The sequence below is a fragment of the Equus asinus genome, chromosome 10 (assembly GCF_041296235.1).
Source record: "Equus asinus isolate D_3611 breed Donkey chromosome 10, EquAss-T2T_v2, whole genome shotgun sequence".
NCBI lineage: Eukaryota > Metazoa > Chordata > Mammalia > Perissodactyla > Equidae > Equus > Equus asinus.
This window is the reverse complement of record NC_091799.1, coordinates 14904783-14925294: the sequence shown is the minus strand read 5'-3', so window position 1 is coordinate 14925294 and position 20512 is coordinate 14904783. Positions and strand designations below refer to the sequence as shown.

Genomic DNA, 20512 nt, shown 5'->3' with positions numbered 1-20512 from the left:
TGCGCACAGGTCTTGAATGTTATTCTAGGCACAAAATAAACACCAAGTGACATTTTTAGCAGTCCATTTTGCTTCAGGAGATATACACAGGAAATGCAAAAGCAAAAACAAAAGCTAAATGCTCTACCCTCAGAGGAAAGACGCAACCCGGCTATCAGAACATCAAAAACAGAACTAAAATTAGCTCGCTCCCTTAGGCCTGACAGTCCTGCTACAACCATCCGCTGAGAGTCCGTCCTCCTCTCCCCTCTGTCCAAGTTCCAGGCTGAGCAAATGAAACTCGGCCAGAAGGCAAACAAGCGGCCCGGCAGCTCCGAGCTTGTCACTCACACTTGGTGCAGAGGAGACTGGCCTGCACCAACCCTGCAGATCCACTCCAGGGAGGGACGAAACGCTCCTCAATCAATGCTACCTCAGGGGGTTTGACCCCTTTGAGTTGCAGCAGAAACCAGAGTTCTCACCCAGAGACAAGTCAACAAGCTCTTGTCCATGTTAGTTACAACACGCACCTAACAGTTAACATGACACACTCGCACTACTCAGAGGCAGGGTCAAAGCTAACCACAGAAGTAATATGCAAAGTTACAAAATTCTTCCCCGATGGTAGGTATTTATTTAGGCAACACCAAACACATCACAAATAAGGCAGTTTAAAAGAGAACAGCATCAGGAGCTTGGAACACCAAGATTTACTGTGACTGAGCCATGGTCATTTGGCTCTAAGTTTCCTATTAGCAAAGGTAAAAAGGTAAACAAGATGGGTTAGTGTTAACCATCCAAAGAAAATCTATGAACTCCACAGAGGAGGGAAACTTTCTGGGACAACATTCTAGAAGGAATTTCAAGGAGGATGTAAAGTAACACTGTGAATTGGGTCTTTAATCTTGCTTTCACAAGATCTATAATGTTCTGCAAATAACCACTTAGTATCTGCTCTCTATTAAAAAATCAATAGCCCAATAACTTTATATCAAAGATGACATTTTTACAAGACATTTCTTATTAATATAGCTGGGTGTGTTGTTTTCAGGTGCTCTGACTTAATATAGTAAAAACCCTTTAAAAACTTAATGAAAATAGGGTTTTTCCTCATCTGTTTTTGGCAGAAGTGTGATGGGTATTCTTTTACATTAGCACAGTGCAGTTATCAACCTCATTAAATTTAACATTGATATCTAAGTGGTATCTAAGCGACCACTGATACAATACTTTCATCTAAACTACCATTCATATTCCAATTTTGTCAAGTGACCCAATAATTTAATAAACCTTCTGTAGCTTCCCAGGGTTGGCTTGGATTTTTATAATGTTAAATATGAACCGATAAAAACGGTGTAAACTCCTATGCTTTGTATTAGTTTTCTATTGCTGTGTAACAAAAACATGTACATTTACGATTTCACAATTTCTGTGGGTCAAGGTCCAGGCAAGGCTTAGCTGGGTCTTCTGAAAGCCTGCACAGTGTGGGCACAGCTGAGGTCTCATCTGGCGGCTTGACCAGGGAAGGGTCTCTGTCGAAGCTTCCTCAGGTGGCGGCAAAATTAATTTCCTTACAGTTAGAAGATTAAAAGCCCTGGCTTATTGCTGGCTGGAGGCCACTCTCCGCTCCTTGCCACATGGAGCCTCTTACTTCTCCAAAGCTAGCAAGGGAGACTGTCTTCAGAGTGTGTCTGCTGGCAAGAGAGTGTCATATAACAAAACGCAATCAGGGGAGTGACCTCCCATCACCTTTGTCATATTCTACTGGTTGGAAGCGAGTCGCAAGTCCATCCACATTCCAAGAGACAAAGATGTGGATACCAGGAGACAGCAGTCACAAGGGCCACCTGCAAGCCTGTCTGCCACATGCGTACAGCTTCCATACAACTATCAAATCAAATCAAATTTATAAGTCAATGCAACTAAAACAAAAAGCTCCCAAACACTTAGAATAACAAAATTGGTTGAATATACGGACAATGATTTCTGCAGACTGCACCCAGTTACGACGTGCACGTGGGGTGGAGAGCTGTAGGAGAGCGTTTTGGGTTCAGGATGATCAACTGTGAGTCAAAATGGTGACTTGTTCTCACCACTTTTCTCTCCTGAAATCACGATGATATCATTTTAGCTCTCAGGTAACAGAAACACACCATCTGCATATGAAGTCTACCTGTTCTTTTCTCATCAGTCCACCACAACTGAAATACAAAGAGTCCATGACGGACTCCATTAATCTCAGATGAATTCAATTATGAGCACTTGAAACCAGAGAGAGAGAGACAGGCAGAAGAGGGGAGGGAGGGAGAGGAAGAAGGACAAGTATTTTAGGCAAATCACTCTCTGTTTCCGTGAAGGAGCATGTGACCCCAGGTGAAAGTAAGACAGGAGTGGTGAAATGACTGTTTCCTCAGTTGTCATGCCTTTTGTAGTGTGAACATCTCACCCCACTAATAGGATTCTGGTGTTTAAAGATAATTTTCTTTTTACAACACGGTGCCTAAGTATAAAACTACTTCCTACCTTTGCTCTAAGGCAAGGGTCAGCAAACTTTTTCTTTAAAGGGAAAGAGAGTAAGTGTTTTCAGCTTTGTGGGGCGTACAGTCTCTGTACATTTTAGTAGGAAAATAGCACAGACATACACAAATGAATGGGCACGGCTGTGTTCCAATAAAACTTCATTTACAAAAACAGGGAGCAGGTGTTTTGGCCCATGGGCGGTGCTTGCTGACCACTGCTCTAAAGAAACAAGATTCTGTTTCAATGCTGAAAGGGTAACTGACTTTGTTGGTCTCCAGTAGGGATTTTCAAGAGTAATTCTGACTACACAATTGTTGCCTTGTGTGCTTTTATTCAAATCCAACCTCTCTGCCTGTATAAAATGCAACTCCACTAGACAACTGGGGATCAACACAAGGAGTTGTCAGATCAGCCCCGAAATCAACGTAAAGTCACCATCCAGACCATGTAGAAATGCTCAGCTCCTTCTGCTTAATTAACTTTCTCTCACAGACCTCCCGTGACCTCCTAGACCAGGAGTCCAGCTCAGAGCCCCTGCGTCACATTCACCCCGCTGGCCTGCAGGTTAAGCGCACCGCCCCTCTTTCCACCAGGCAGTCGGAGGCATAGCTAGGCCTGTTTTGCTCATTGCTGGGTCCCCACCACAGTGCCAGACACACACAAAGTCCTCATTAATATCTGCTGAATGAAGTAAAAGATTAGGTCCCATTACAAGCTTTCTCAGCCCCAGGTACTTTTCATTCATGGGACTTAAACATAATTACATAGTCATACTATAAGTGTTTAGTTGAGCTATGAATGGAATTCTGGTGAAAAGGAAGATATAAAATAAGCTGAACATTTCAACTGTTGAGGTTCAAAACCATACAAACATAATTAAATTACCAATAGTATCAGTGTTAAATCAAATTGCTAGCCACTGGCTTCTCAATACTGAAAATTTGAGAAGGCGAGCCCAGACGATGGATTCAATTAATAATCAATCATTTTTGAGTGGCCAATCCAGTCACTTGCACAGGGAATTCTATTCACCCTTCTCCACAAGCCTGTTCTCACCTGAGCATGTTTCCTTTGGATTCATTTTTTAAAAATGCCTCAAGAGTAAGGTGGTCCTTGGCTTTTTCTCAATTGGAAGATGCAAAGGAGACACATGCAAGGATTTCAGCTCATTTGTACAACCAGCTTCCTGTGATCCTTCTGAGAACTCAGAGCTTGCCCAGCCCCCGGGGTGGTGCCAAGGATGAGAAGTTTAAATGTATCTGGCAAATGCTTAATGCCAAGTTGGAGATCCTGTCTTCTCTCCCTCCATGACATCCGTCCCGGGATTCTCCCCCTCCATGCCTTGAGAGAAATTAGCTTTCATATAAATAGAAGTGAACTTGTCAATCTTGACACGCCATCATCACGGGTCCCAACTGCTGGATGACAACACTCCTCTAGCTGCTTGTAGGGAGCTCCCCACATGAGCACACTTGACACCGTAGATCTCCCGATAAATCATGTGAGTCATTCACGGATGGAGGCTTCCTGGGACCCCCTAATGGCAGCGTTCTCATTAGGAGCCCAACTGCCCATGAAAAGAAATAAAAACGAGCCACAGCTGGGTCTCTTACCCCTTCTGAAGGTCAGGACATGCGCAGTTATCTCCCTGGACAGCGCTACCCAGAGCAGCTGTGCTAGAGATGTCATGCCAGGCAAATGGAGGGCTTCTCAAGATGGACTTGGAGCACTGTCTCTCCAAGTAACTCCCTTTAAAAGCCCCTAAATCCCACAAGTTAAGAACTTCAGGGAGAACTTGGTCCGTTATTCTGAGTATGGGAACACCTGCTACTAACAGTTTTGACTCCTGTGGTTAACAAAAATAGAAAAAGCCTTAAATGAACCACAATTCACCATTTATATGTAAACCAAATAAACAACAATGGGTTTCCTCTTATACTTCTTATCTCAGTGGAGGGTGACCACCCCTTAACACGAGCCAGAAACCTGGTTGTCATCTTTGACCTGCTTATACTATTATCCCCCAGATCCTGTCCATTACCAAGTCCTGGCCATTTGACTTTCCAAATACCCAGTGAATCTGTCCCACGGCCGCCATCCTCCTCCAAGCTGCCATCATCTGCCAGGATGACTAACTCAGCCTCTGAGTCCATTCTTGCTTCTCCTGTGCATTCTTCCCACTGAAGTCAGGGTAATATTTTCAAAGCACAAATCTGATCTCTCTCAATCTCTTTCACGAATACACATACACACCACTTAAAACACTTAATGGCTTTTCAGCTTGTTAGTGTTCTTAAACTCAAGGCTTTGACAAGTACAGATCCTCTCTCTCTGAGGGCCCCTCTCACCACCCCCTACCCCTTTGCCTCAGGGCCTTTAACACTGTTTCCTCAGCCAGGCTGTGTCCCCGCCCCAGGCCCCCACTTTACCTGGTTAACTCTGACTTAACCCTGCAGATCTCAGCTCTGATCTTTCACAGTATTTATCAGGCTATAATTATGAATCTACCTGGAGCTGTTGTGGTTTCTGCCCTTCTCAGCTAAGGAGGGTTACAGGAGAGAATGAAGCCTAAGACCCTATTAGATGTAATGAATTAACTTCTCTCCTATGCATCCAAAATGACACTAGCTATGTACCAGCCCTGGATGATCGGACAAAACAGTCACTCAAATAATTCTGTGTTCTGTGGTTCAAATAAGGAACTCAGTTTGGAAAGATTTGTGCCTAACAGTATCTGACACATAGCAGGTGCTCAAATGTATGTGGATAGAAAATGAAAAAAGAAATCAATGAACTACCCACCCAAGGCTTCCGTGCCTTTCACTGCATTGGGACCCCTGAGACTTAACACTCAAGCCAATGACAGTCTCAGTCTGGGCGTCTCACCCTACCTCCTCATTTGCATGAGACACTTTAAACCATTCAAATTACACTAAACTCCACAGGTAGCACCACAGCCACCCACAGCTCAAGAACAACAATGGGACCCCACACTCTTTGGAGGCAGAAGGATGTGGACGCCAATTCCAGCTAGGCCACTAGGTATAACCTGGAGCAAGGGCAACCCCTGAGTCTGTTTCCTACTTGTAAAGGGGGGGTGATACCACCTTTTTAGCCACAGCTTTTTTGCTGGCAGGGAATAGAAACCCAATGAACCATATTCAAGTAAAAAGGAAGATGAAGGTAAATGAGAATGCAAGGAGACGCCTGGGAATCCCAGGAAAGCCAGACACAGCTGTTGAGGAGGGCAGGAACGAAGAAGGCTGCCCTGAGGACCAGCACTCGCCATCTCTCCCTGTTTTGCTGCCTTTCTGCACCAGGCTCCATTTTCCGTCAGTGCTCACTCCCTTGGCAAGCTCATCCACTCTTAGGGCTTTAAATACAATCTTTACGCCAAGAGTCCCAAATCTATACCTCCAGTCCAGAGCTTTCTTCTTTCAAGACTTAGATACCTAACTGGCCCCTCCGTATTTCCCCTTGGACATCTAAACAGCACTTCTAACTGAACTCCTGATCCTTCCTCCCAGCCTCCCCATCTGACTGGATGGCGACTCCGTCCTTACAGAGAGACGCCCATGCCGCCAACCCTGGCGTCACCCTCGACTCCTCTTTTCCTCCTACAGCCTCATCCAAGCGGTCAGGAAATCCTGTTGGCTCTAATCTTCAGAATTGTTCAGACCCAACCACCTCCCATCGTCTACAGTGCACCAGCCCAGATTACTGCACCAGCTCCCAGCAGGGCTCCCCGCCTCTGCCCTGACTCCCCTTTATTCCCCTATATATGCAACAGAGTGCTCCGACTAAAACTTAACCAGACTAGTTCACTGCTCTGCTCAAAACTCGGCAGCAACCGCTCATTTCTCTCAAGAGAAAAGTCAAAGCCCTTACAATGGTCCTCAAGGCCTGAGAGGACCTTGCTCTCTCTGTTCCAGACACACCAGCCTCCTCACCATTCCTTGAACACCCCTCCCTGGGATGCCGGTTCCTCAGATATCCGCTTGGCCGGCTCCCACACCACCTCCAAGACCTGAGGCAAATCTCACCTTCCCACTGAGGCCACCCCTGGCTGCCCTAGTGAACTCTGCAATCTGACCCCTCATGCTGGGAACTCCTGATGCCCCTCATTCCGCTTCCCACGGCACTTATCACCTTCTCCCATTCTTCATAAGTCACTAATGTACAGTGTCTATTGTTTATTTCTCCCTCCTAGAAATGTAAGTTCCATGAGGATGGAGAGCTGTCACCCAGGCAACCAGAACAATGCCTGGTACACAGCAGGTGCTCAATCAATATTTGTTAAATAAACGCATGAACGTGCTTCTTCTGAGTTACTACTCCCTCATAATTTGGGAGCGTACCCAAACTCTCCAGTTCTATAAGACTCTTTAGCTCAAACGCCCACCAGTGATTAGACAGTCTCTCTGATTCCTGGTTCAAATTTCAGAGCCAGAACCAACTGGCCCAGCTCATCTTTCCAAGGCAGGGCACACGACGTAGGTCAATGGCCAGCTGCCTGTGGATGAGCCATTAAATACAGAAGGTCTTGTGGACAAAACTGAAAAAGAGCAAAGGCATCTGGAGCTACTGAGTGTGGGTGCAAAAGCTCTCCACGGCTTGCAAGTGCCCTGCTGTATTATGACGGAGCCCCGTAACTATTACGTATCAGTGAGAGCCTAGAAGGGGCTGGGAACAAGTCAGATCAGACTGGACGTTCAGCCCCCAGTCCTGACCTCAGCGAGTGCTGCTGTGGGGATTAAGTGGTGTACTTCCTTAAACCATACTGCATCATCCTCTCAGGTAACTTCACCATCCTATCCATAACCAGATTTGTTGACATGTTTAACTGCTACAGACATAATACTAAACAGGAATTAATTAAACTCTGCAGGCAAGCAGGCATTCTTTAGAATTCCTCACCATTCTCCTTTCACTGCTGAGGATTTTATAATTACCTAAAGACAAAAGGATTTCAGTGAGCTGTGTGGTCCTGGCTCAGGGTCTCTGATGAACGTCAGGTCTCAGGCAGGGCTGCATCACCTGAGGCCTGACGGGGGCTGAGGAGCCATTTCCAAGCTCATCCCTGAGCTGCTGGCAGGAGGCCTCGGTCCTCACCTCGTGGGCCTCAGCTCCTCACCTCGTGGGCCTCTCCTCATGACAGGTAGCTGGTCTCCCCCAAACCACAGCATCCAAGAGAGGCAGAACCCACCCAGCGTCAGATGTGACATACCATCCATCACAATCATCCCTGATACAAAATGGGGGGGGACTACACCTAGGCTTGTGAACCCCAAGAGGCAGGGACCCCCTGGGGCCATGCTGAGGCTGCCCACCACATGTCGTTCGTGTAGACAAAAGCTTGATGGAATGGCCCAGAGCTGGGAATGGTTTTTATACTGTAAAGGGTTATAAAGAAGCAAATGAAGACTATGTGACAGAGCCCACGTGTGGCCTGCAAAGCCAATATTGAGTAATGGCTCTCTATAGAAAAAGTTTGATGACCCGCTGACGTAGACTGTTTATTATAGATGATTTAAGGGGTTTTCAAGGGTAATTGTGACTATACGCAATGTTCCCCTTATGCCCAGATTTCAGAAACCAACCCTCAGGGAAACACTCTCCTGAAGGAGGTGTTCAGCAAACTGTAGCTCTGAATGTTATAACGTCAACCACCAGGAAATGAACAGCTCATCGTAATCTGAGCAGAAAGAAAATAAATATGGGTACCTCACCCATACGTAGGTGCTTGATAAATACAAACTCAGTGAATGAATGGCCAAATGAGTAAGAAATACTATAAGGAGACAGCTTGAAAGTATAGCGTAATCATGAAAGTATGAAAAATCTTTAACGAATGACTTACAACATAAACAAGACAAAATGTGAGTTTTATAGAATAATCACAATCATAGCGGAAACGTATTGAGAGCTAACTCTGTGCCAAATACCCCCTCATCTACTCCTCCTCGCCCTCCATGACGTAAGTGTTATTAGTTGCCTTCATTTTACAGATGAGCAAAGAGGCTGACAGAAATTAAGTAATTTCCCCAAGGTCACATGATAAACAGGTGGCCGGGTATGTAAGAATCAAGACCCACTCTGCACCCGGAATCTCAGGCCTGGGCATCAGCTTGCTGAAAGCACAGCAGACAGACAGAAGCCCTCCCTGCTGGCTCTCCCTCCCTTCCTCCTACTCAGCTTGCTGAAATCCCAACCCAGAGACTTGAAACAAGGGGAAAACTCCTAAAAGGGCTCCCTATAAGCAAGGTTGTAGAGACTTGAAATGCTTGATTTAACTTATCTGCTCCCTCCACCTAAAAGAGCTTTAAAAAATACGTTCACTGTGGTCTTTGTTTTCCAACCAAATATCATCTTTTCTGAGATTGTGGAATCAACTCCCAGACCAGCCACCTCTCCAGCTGCTTTCCTAATGAGCTAAGGGGAGGACAGCTGCTCTGGCCCTGCAGCCAAAAAGTTTTGACACTGGAACGATGAGAGGGCAGAGAGGATGCTGGAGCTCTTGCAGCAAACTGAAGGGCTGTCGGACACACAGAGCTCAGGCCCCGGGACACACAGGATCCACTGCACATGGAACTGAGCTCTGGGCCCATGGTCTCCTACATGGACATAAGCAGACCTCGCTCTCCTCAACGGTCTTTGAGATGGCTCAACTCATCCACTCTTCTCAGATTCATGAACTGAGGGAAAATGACCTGCCCAAGGCTACACAACCAGAGGCAGAGGCAGTTCCTTGATGCTAATGCTAATTTTTCTGCATTTTGGACTCCGCTCTTGGAAAGCTTGAAGTCCAGCGGACTGAGGAAGTAAGATGTTGATCGTGACAGGTTATGGAAGAAAGAGGATCTGAGCAGAAGAGTCTAACCTTGGACTACAGGCAGGGGTCCCCATGTCAGGGAGAGAAAGAGAGGCAAAGATAAAAGTAGTCAGAAGGCCTGGAGGCAAGGGGGTCTGAAGTGGGCCTTGAAGACAGTGGTGACTGTCTGGATAGGCTTCTATGAGAAACAGGAGAGTCAGCTGACCCAGGACAAGTGGGAAGACTGTCAAGGGCACTAAGGGTCCAGCTGAGAGTGGAGACATGAATTTGTGTCAATAAAGGCCCTAATTACACACACCACTGTGACCTCAACGGGGTTCTAATAAATACAGTTGTCCAATCCTCACACGGTAAACATGCAAACCACAACAAGATAACTGCCTCCCTCAGCCCATTCTAACTATGAGATGATAATCATCTGCAAAAATATTACTCCCTTGCCTGACAAGAAAAGAGAAGAGGCGACACTCTAGTCTGCTCTTGTAAACAACACTATCGGGAAGGTAGGACAGAGAAGGAAGGGACTTTGGGATCAAAGAGACCAAGGTTGAGGTCCCAACTCTGCCACTTATTAGCTGTGTGATCTTGAGCAACTTCCTGGACCCTCACCCTGAACCCGTTTCTCCATCTGTGAAATGGAGATAACGCTGCCCACCACACAGAACTCTTGTGAGGGTCAAATGCAACACACACTGCTCACAGACACCATGGCAGACTGTTTGGAAAAATGGCCAAAGTATCCCCTCCTGGGATCCACACTTCCTTGCAAGGTGATTTCAGGTACCTCCCATCAAGAGGTGGTCTCTCTCCCCTCTCCTTTAATCTGGGCTGGCTTGGGACTTGCTTTCACCAATGAAAGGAGGTAGAGGTGACATTGTGCCGGTTCTGGCCCTGGCCTCAGGTGAGCTTGAATGCTGCACTCTCTAGGAAACCTGCCAGCTGCCAGGTGAGTGACCCCGGGCTGGCCTGCTGGAGGCACAGAGATGAGCCCTCCTGGCAGCTGACTGCCGACACATGACGGACCCCAGCCGAGACCAGGAGCCCAGCCTAAACTGCCACCTGCAGAAGCATGAACTAAATAACCAGTTGTCGTTTTAGTCATTAAAGACTGGGGTGACTTGTTATCACTACTTGACGGCTAGAACAGTACTCAATAACAAGCAGCTCCCCTTGTCCAGTAATCTCCCAGTCCCCACATTTCCCTTCTCTACTGGACCATTCCCATCAGCATTCAATCACGCCATTATGTCTCCCTATTTAAAAAGCTTTCCCTTGACTCCACCACCCTCAACAACTACCGCCTTGCCTTTGCTCCCCCTTGCAGCAAAACTCCTCAGAGTTGTCTGTGCTCTCTGTGTCTAATTCCTCTCTGCTCCTTCTCTTTGAAACCCTCTCACCCTCAAGAATGCGCTGAAACTTCTCAAGGTCCTCAGTGACCGCCATGTTACTAAATCCCACAGTCAAGTCTCAGTCCTCCTGTGACGTGACTCAAATCAGCATATCTGTCACCACTGCTCCCTTCTCCTGTACTTGGCTGCACTTGGCTCCGAGGACACCAGTCTCCTGCATTTCCTCCTACCTTCCTGGAGGGTCTGTCTCATCTCCTCGATCTCCTAATGCTGGAGTGCCCCGGGGCTCAGTCCTTGGCCCCTTCTCTTCTCTAACTCACTTCCTTGGTAATCTCATCCAGTCTCACAGCTTTAAATACCATCTTTAGGTCAATGACTCAAAGCCTAAACTTTTCTGAACTCTAGATTCTTCTACTCAACTGCCTAGTGGCCATCTCCTTTTAAATCTCTAACAGATATCTCAAACTTAATCTGACAAACACAGCTCCTGATCTCCCCCTCAGTCGGCTCCACCAGCACTCCTGAGTCCGTTTATGACAGACAGGATGCTCAGGCCAGAAACATCGGCGTCACCCTGCACTCCTTCTTCTCTCACCCTCCATATTCAACCCCTCAGCAAAGGCCCGTGGCTCTCCCTTCAAACTCCTCAGAATCACCTACAAGGCCCTGCATGATTTGCTACTCCCTGACCCCATCTCCGATCACTCCCCGGAGTCTACTGACCCCAGGCACACTGGCCTGACGGTCTTCCTCAGACAAGCTGGCCGCTCCCATCTCAGGCCCTCTGCACCAGCCCTTCCTCCCTTAGGGTGCTCTTGCTCAGTCTGCAGCAGCCCTCACGCTCCCATCCCTCACTATGGAGCAGCCCTCCTTTTCCATCCTCTGCACAACTAACCAGCCCTCCCCGAGCCCCGGACTTCCCATCCCCTCCCCTGCTCCTCTGAACGATGCCTATCATCCAACAGACCATAGAGTTTACTTGTTTATGTATACACCATAAACTCCAGAGGCAGTGATGTCTAACTTTTTCATTAGATATCCCCCTGTGCCTAGGGCAGGGCCTGAAATAGGACCCATTCAATACATATTTGTTGACTGAATGAACATCCATTAATCAATGAATGAATGACTAGAGAAACTGTGGACTTTTTAGTACAGTGCCCCATTTAATGGCAAAGGAAGACTATTAAGGCCTCTATATTCAATAGCACCACCTTCCTCAACCTTCCATCTATTTTCTCATCACTGTAGCGATGAGAAGGACTATTTTTATAGATAAAGACCTGAATGTGTGTGCGGTAGACTAGAATTCAGCTAAGTAATCCCAACTATAAAAATGAGGCAGCTGGAGGATGATATTTAAGTTGTCTTCTGGTCTGAAAATTCAAAGGTTTTTTGGTAAATGAATGACCTGCTTCTGAATTCCAGAGTAATAATGATGGCAAAGAGCACCAGACCAAAAAGATTCCATCAATCAGGGTTTGGCAAACTTGTGCCTGCGGGCTAAAACCCACTGGCTTCCTCACTGTTTGTGCAGGTTGCTTGTTTATAGCCTGCGAGTAAACAACGGTTTTCACATTATTAAATGGTTTCATTTTAGCTGGTTATGTAAGTACCTACATAATAGTCTTGCTTTTGCCTCTCGGCCCTGCAAGACCTACAATATTCACTATCTGGCCCTTAAGAAGTTGACCCACCCCTGACACAGATGCACCCCCCTCAGCTGTGGTCCATAAGATCCCCAGAAACAGTCGTCTGGGTACTTCAGCATGAAGTGACTTCTGAAATCAAGTGCCTATAAGGAATCACCAAAATGTAATTAGATACAAAGTGGCTGCTGGCCATTGCTATTATCTTAAATAATGGTGACATCCTCCAAACAGCTGGAAAAGAAATAGCCAAACACGGAAATGTAGTTTATGCATGTTCCCAGGGTAAGGCATATCCTAAAGCCAATGGGTAGGGATAGATATTGTTCTAAATTTGGAAATATCTGATGACAAAACAAAGTTTCCTTCCCTTTTCTTACCCACACCCAAAACAATACCCCACATTTCTCATGAGAAAAATTCCTTCACACTAATGGTTTCCATTTTCTACATCTGATCTTTCACTTAACAAAAAAACTGATTTATGGAAGCCCATAATGTACACAGATCTTTTAGTACCACGCCTGGCATATAGGACGGCATCAGCATTACTGTAACATTATATCCCAACATATTATTATTGTATTATTATTACATTTTATTATATCATACTATATACTGTATATGATAGATACACTATATAATGTATTATATATACAATGTATTGAACATAGTTTATTCTATAACATAAATATAAAATATATAATCATAGTATTGTTTTATATTATTATTACATACATTACTATATCATTGTTACATTACTATCCTAACACAGGAGACACTAAGCTACAAACTAGCTGCAGGACTTCAGACGGTTACTTCTCTTCTCTAAGCCTCAAATTCTTCAGTGGTTAAAATCAAGGAATCATTTTGGAAGAGTTTCACAGTTCCCTTCTAGCTCAAGTCATCTGCGATTCCATAGCACGGTAAATAACCTTTGCTTTGAAAATTTTTTCTTACCCGAAGCCTACTGATGGTCATGTCCAAACACAGCCTGGAGCCTCACCAACAACCAGCTCAGACATTGTCTTCACCCATTCTATTTACTCTAACACCCTGATGCTCGCATTTGTTGATTCGAAGCACCCTTGCAGGAAACTGTTTAATGGCAGTATATCTATTTTAATAACAACTCAGTTGGTGTCCCTGTCATGTACAAGCAGTTGTGGAAAATGGTACCAAGTCAGCCCTCAACAGAAGTGGCGAGGGGGAAGAGTTGGTCATCAGTCATGCTGCCTAACAGTAAGCGATATGCTAATAATGTTAATAACACTTCTGGGCTCACTATGTCTCTTTCGTGTGAGGAAATTAAAGTATTTACTAATCATTGCTCTCTGGGAGGCAGAAGGCAAAAAGTTGTGATGGCAAACGGGTATCCTTAGATAAAGTCTCATGCCCCTTTTCTATGAAACTCAGCAATGGAATGAGACTGAGCCAAGTCCAATGCAAGAGACTATACGAAAATAGAATTTTAAAAACAAAAACAGGATTCTCAGGCCTGATAATGGCTTTTTACCTTTCCATGCCCTTCTCTGAGCCCCATGTGATTAGGTAATTCATCACTGTGGCACTAGTATATATAAAGTTTCACAAGAGAAACAATTTCACAACTATAATACTCAACGCTAACGTGCTTGCGGCTAATTCATAAACTGATGTATCACTCGGGAAATGTTAAAAGATGCATCCCTTGGAGCCTTAAAGTTATTCCTACGTTTCTGGTTTACGAACATGACACTGGGAACTTATCCTAAAGAAATCATCCAACAGAATCACGAACATATATGAATGAAGCTACTTAGTGTTGCCTTACCTATCACAGCAAAAAAGGGGAAACAATTTCAGTATTCAGCAGCAGGTGAATAATAATTTAATAAGTTACAGAATATTAACATCATGAAATGTCACAGTTATTACAGTAGCTTGAAGACCACAGAGAAGCATGAAATCAAAGAAAAACAAAATGATTGCCTCTGCTTATTATTATATGAAATACACGCACGCATGTGCAGCAGCCCTGGAAAAGAGTAGCAGTAACAGCTAATACTTCTGCTCATTCACTATATTTAGGCCCTTTAGATTTAGATACTTAAAATTTTCTTCTTTGCACGCTGTCAATTTTTTCCAATTTTTTCTTTAATAATGTAACACTTTTTCAACTAAAATAAAATATAATTTCTCTGTATTTAACCTAAAAATAACAACAGTAACAAATACTTCCTGGACATTTAGTATGTGCCAGGCACTGTTCTAATAAGCATTTTACATGTATAAACCCCTTGATCCTCATGCCACCCCATGAAGCAGGTACTATGTACACATGAGGAAACAGGCCCAGAAGCTAGTAACTCGCTCAAGATCAGCCAAGTAGAAAGCGGGGGAGCAAGGATTCAATCCTGGCATCCGAGCTCCAGAGTCCATGCTCTGAACTACAATGAAAAGAACATTTCAACGCCACAGTACTCAGAAGGGGAAAATGGATTGTCCTGGTTAGTTTAATATTCTAGTTAACTAGGAATAGCTCAATTATGTCCGGTCCTACAATAACCATTTTCAAAGAAATAAAAATTCCCTGTGACTACAGTGCTCAGCAGAACCGACGCCGTCTCCAGGTACTGAACGCCTGGGAACTTGCAGATATGAAGGGCAGTGGCCAGTGCTGCTGGTCCTTCGTTCACAGCCCTCAAAGCCACCTCTGAGGTCATCTGGCATGTGAACCCTTGAATTAAGAGAAGGAAAGAGAGTTAGCCAAATGCCTACCGCTAGCTGGGGCTAGGACAGAGCCAGGCCCAGGATCCACGACCTGGCAAATTCAGGGTTCTATTATGCAATGTATGATAACAGAATTAGTATTATTTATTAGGTGCTCACTGTATGCTAAGGGCTATAACCCCTTTACATGAATTATCTCATTCAATTCTCACAAGAGTCCTTCCAGGTAGGCGTTACTATTAAGCGCATGTAGAGCCCAGGAAAGAGGCTTGGAAACGTGAAGTCATGTGGCTCATCTCACTCAGCTAGAAGGCACTGAGCGGGGGGCTGGAGTGCAGCACACAGCCCTTGCACATTCTGAGGTACTGCCTGAGAGGCTGACACCAGACACCACTGCAGCCCCAAAGCAATGGAATAAACACCAAAAATGGATGGTGGGAGGTGGGCCGGCTTCAGCTCTGGCCAGGAAAGCCATCAATATTAATTACCTGGCTCATGGGCGTCTGGAGGCCCAAGATGTTTCTTCTGCACCTAGCTTGTAGACGCAAGTTTAAACACCTTTGCGGACTGGAATCCAAACAATTCTAAATTTCCCCCTACGGCAGAGGAACCAGGGGGCATGTGGAATTTATGCAAATCTTTGACTCTCCAACCCCACTCCCACCTCAGCCAGACAATCTCCTTCCCAGCACGGCAAAACCCCAGTCAGCGCCCGCCTGGGAAAGACACTTTTTATAGTCAGCTCTTCCACTGAGGGTGCTAATTTCATTTGCTCACACCCAACTGTGTACAAACATGCAAATCATTAACATTTCCATTTACCAGGCTGGTATGGCCCCGAGCTGCTGGGATTTCTGAAGGAGATAATAATTCAATTTGCAACCACTGCTTCAATTTTTAATTTCCAAGGAAATGTCTGCCATGTTGTATTCCCAAAAGCCAAAATGACCACTATAAACACTTCAAATTATTTCTGAAAAAGAATGAAAGAAAAAAAGAGAGAAAGAAAGAAAGAAGGAAGGAAGGAAGGAAGGAAAGAGAGGAAGTCTTCTGAGAGGGCAGGATCATAGGTGTATTTCAGAGAAGTTCAGTTTAGCTGTAAACTGATGGTTTCCCCAGGTGTCTGGGTGAATGTATCAACAACTAAGTGTTGACTATGATTAAGTGACTTATACGAAGCAATCTTTTGCAGTGTAAACAATCAATAAATTTGGTCTCTGTAAATTCAGAATTGCTGTGGGATGGAGGAAGGTGTACCTATTTTCATCCCCCAATGTCTCTACTTTGGGCAGAGAAAGGCAGAGAAGGACCATTTCCAAGCCTCATATAACCAGCAAACTCCTGCAGCACGGGCAGCTACCATGTCCTGAGCACCGACTATGCACCACGCTCCACCTCTCGTCCCTCATTTATACCCATGGTGACAGTGGGAGCCAGGGCGCACTCAGTTTTGTCACCTACCAAGTGCACTCATGGAGGGCACCAAGGGCCACACGCTGTGCTAGTATGGAGCACAGAACAATGATCCTGACAGACAGCCCTCAGGCGTTTTGCAAACAAGTAGTGTCGTAAGCAGATAAATTTTTTAAAAATCCCCGTGGTGAGGGCTGTAAGGAAATAACATGATAAAATGCACTCATTTGGAGAAGGCCATTGGAGATAAGGGCAGTGAGTGAATGAGGCAATGTGGATTACAAAACCCACTTGTTCAAGGTCAGAGAGCAAATCAGGGGCTGAACTGGCTGGCTGGACTGCTCGGGATCACGCAAAGCCACTGCCTCACCCTACCTCCCATCCTATTTCTTTGTATGGAGGCCTGGTAGAACTCACTATGGTAAGACAAATGACAAATTTATCAACCACTGCAAGCAATCACTATCGTAAAAACCAGACAGGAGTGCTGTTTTTTCCTTATGTTTTGCTTTCTGAGAGCTATTAAGAAAAATAAGGACTACGCGTAAAAGTCAGAGTGTAACACAGGTCCCTCAAAGGGTGCATGTCCCGCACTGTGTAAAATCATTAGAGAGGTGTTTCTCTACGGGCTATAAAATACTCTTTAGGATGACAGCAGGCAGAGGTGGTGAGACTCGTTTCTTGAACCAGTACTTTGTCACTTCAGTTTTCCAACTTTCCAGATATATGACCTGGAAACAGAAACATAACTGATCTCGAGGGCAGATAATGATTTCCTTTAAATTTCCCCTCAGAATGTATTCTGGGCTTGACCTTCCTAATTACGATCGTCTGGCTCTGGTTAAAGTCCGCCACGGCAGGGCAACAGACAGGCAGACAGAAGTCGGGGGCAGCCTGGGCTGTCCCAGCTGCCCGTAGCACATGCACACGAGGACGTGCTCCAGTTTCTCATGCACTTGCTCCTAAAGCAGATGCTGACACCACACTGCTGGCCCTGGAGCCTGTCAGTCATCCCCTGAGATTTCACAACCGTGCTGACGCTGAGCGTGGACTCTGGAAAACGCACTCAGATCAGGTCAGGGTGGTGCCTGGGGTTCACTAGATCCGGTTCCTAAACATTGTTCTAAAATCCCATTTCCAAAACATAAACAATCTTTAAAGACAAAGATAAACAGACACACTGGGAAGGACGACTCCACCCCTTGTCACCGGGGCTCCTCGGCAGGGCCTCGATGGCCTCTGCATCGGGCACACAAACTGCCGCCCTGGGTCTAACTTGCGCCAACAAACAAATCCTGACACAGGCCACTCCGTGGGGACTCAGAACTCAGGGCCAAGGAACTGCTCTTCTTTTTATGCCCAATTCACTGTGGATTCTGAGATCTTGACTACCAGCAGTGGTCCCACAAAGTGCCCGAAGTTACTGAACACAACTACACAAAATAAAACATACAACTTTCTCTAATTTTGTCTGTAAACCCAGCTGCTTCCAACGGAAATTTTAAGAAGTTGTAACTCTTATACATTTTCCTAAGGAAAATCAGAGACAATCTAAAAGTCAGGAAATGTATTAAATTCATGTTATAAAAGTAGTGCTTTTGGGTTACTGGATCAATGCCAATGTTCCTCTTCATGGCTAGAGACACCGGCCGTGTGGCACTGAAGAAGGCTGCTGCATCCCGACCCAACGCAGTGAGCCCCACGTCTGCTAAGAGTCATTCTTCTGAAGGACACTGGACTATGATGTGGTAATCAGCAACTGGTGTTTTAATGTTTTTTGCCTCTAAAAAACGAGCAAAAATATACTAAAGAAAATATAACAAACCTCATTTATCCATTGCCTGGATTCTCCCACTGGTTAAATGTGTCCTATTTGCTCATCTGTATGTATGTGCGTATGCGTGCACACATTCATTCATTCACCTGAACCATTCTGGAGTAAAATTACAGACAACAGAACCCTTCACCCTGAAATACTTCAGCATGACTATCCAAAAAAGGACACTGTCCTATATGACTCATTACCATTATCACACATAATATAACTAGGAACAGTCCCCAAATGTCACCTACTACCCAGTTCATATTCAAATTTCCTGAACGGTCCCCCAAATGTCTTTTATCGCTGTTCTGTTCAAACCAGGATCCGATCAATGACCACTAAGGAGTACCTTTTTCAAAGTAACATGTTGGCCAAAGAATGAGTGGTAGAAAGTCAGAGGGGTTGGAACTTGAGAGTAAATTAGCATCCCGCCTATTTTTCTCTTAAAAAGAAAAAAGAAATTTATCCATAACCTGACCACAAAAGACAACTAATTAACATTTCCATGCATTTCCTTTCAGTTTATTTTTTCTGTCCATAAACACACACCCTTACACACAACTGCAGTTACACTGTCTTGCTACAGGTCCAGTGCTGCCTCCACTTTGCTTGGCAAGTGGAGGTAAAAGAGCCAAGACCCGATGAAGTCCTACAGGTACCATCACTGGGATTTTGGCATGCCTGCCGGGTCTGCAAACTGCTGGTCTGCAGGTTAATAACTGTGGAAAAAGGCAGTGAGTGCACTGCGAGACCAAAACGACCTGGGACACTGTTAAAGGTCCCCCAGGTTCCTGGCACACCACGGCACTGCTCTGTGGTCCTGCTGGCTTCCTCCTACTCAAAGCTGACACTACCACAAGCCCTTGAAAGACACAGAGTAAGTATTAATAGATGCTGCCGCCCTGCATCATGGGCATCGAGGATGAACAAACATGAGATTGTTTTATAGAAGGTACTTAGAACTCTTTGGAAGAAAGGTGCTTATATTTGAAAGCTATTAATAACATTCTCTAAACCAAACCGTTAGGAAGAATTCAAACTCCTGGATAGCCACATTTTTATTTGGAATATCTTTAAAAGCTGAAAATTTCAACCAACAGACACATGCTGCACTGAAGAGAAATCTCAAGCTGAACTAAACTCCCAGGCAAGCTATGCCATCCTACTGAGACAAACCACCTTACTCCTTAGGAACCGTCTGCTGATTCTCTTTAAACCATGTTAAACAGCAAGGGCTGTCTGATCCGGAAGGTGTTTCCCCAAGCAGTTTCAGCTCTGGATCTGAACCAAAGCACCCTAACAGAGCTGCCTCCCTCCTTCTTCCTGGAGAGGAGCCCAGGGCCTTCTTACCTTGTTTCCAGGGGCACAGATGGCTTCGTTTCAGGGGCTTCTGTTTTTCAAGAGCATTGCCCATTCTAAAGCCAGAGGATCACAGGGCCCTTGCAAGCCCAGGTGTCTTTGTTGAACAGCGAATGAGGACCGAGTCACAAGTTGAAAGGGGATTCATCTCGCCGACATCCCAAACCACGCAGTGGCGAGCCCTGGCAAACCCTCCCAAGAAGAACTTGGACTCTACTCTGAAAGGTCTTTGCCTCCTGCCTTTCAAACTCCCTTCACTCCCTGGGAGGAAATCATAAGAAAAGGCTTGTTGTCGCCCTACCGGCGGGTCTCAGTAATCGTCTATATTAAGAAGTTGTTTCCTCAGCCCTCCTCTGACACTCCATTACTCATCGAATGAATGAAGTGTATTTCCACCTTTAATGCTGCTTTTCCTGGAGGAGAAGTGGGGAACGTGGGGGTGTAACATGAGAAACATTTTCACACAGACCCTAATGTCACACCTTCTTTTGAGGGTTCTCACCCTCAGACCAGTGTGCATCATACGATGAGTCCCAGCAGAGAAAACAAACTGATTTCATTAAAACTGTGTTTCCAAGGGAAACAAACAAACATCGAAATGCAGCCACACCTCAGTTTTGAAAGAAGAAAAGACCACGGAGGACGACACAGCCCAGAGTTTAGAATCTCCAGCTCCAATCTTTCACTCTACTTTGGAAATGATTTTTCTGGAGAAAGTGCTGCACTGCCTAAATTCTGAACAACAGGTTTCCTGGAAGAAAAGAAGGGCATGAAATCACAGACCTTTTGGTAAAAAGGAAGAAAATGTGAAGGCAGATGGGAAGATCTCACTGATTTCAATCCCAGAGTTTGAGGTTAGAAAAGCTCTTACAGAACC

The 20512-nt window shown here is 45.2% G+C and overlaps 1 protein-coding gene across 14 annotated transcripts in view; it reads right to left on the bottom strand.

Annotated features, from left to right (window-relative positions):
• The window catches only part of RAPGEF1 (Rap guanine nucleotide exchange factor 1), a 137122-nt gene that overhangs the window by 94404 nt on the left and 22206 nt on the right, over window positions 1-20512 (bottom strand). For 2 of the 14 annotated variants that reach the window (XM_014863413.3, XM_070518486.1), the window contains exon 1: window positions 19627-19934. The exons of 10 other annotated variants lie outside the window; for them this stretch is intronic. In XM_014863413.3, the coding sequence (XP_014718899.1) occupies window positions 19627-19690 (64 nt within the window). In that variant the 5' untranslated portion in view covers window positions 19691-19934. Of the gene's footprint in view, window positions 1-19626; window positions 19935-20512 lie in introns of those variants that run through there. 2 more of the 14 variants (XM_014863410.3, XM_014863418.3) reach the window with 1 other exon arrangement.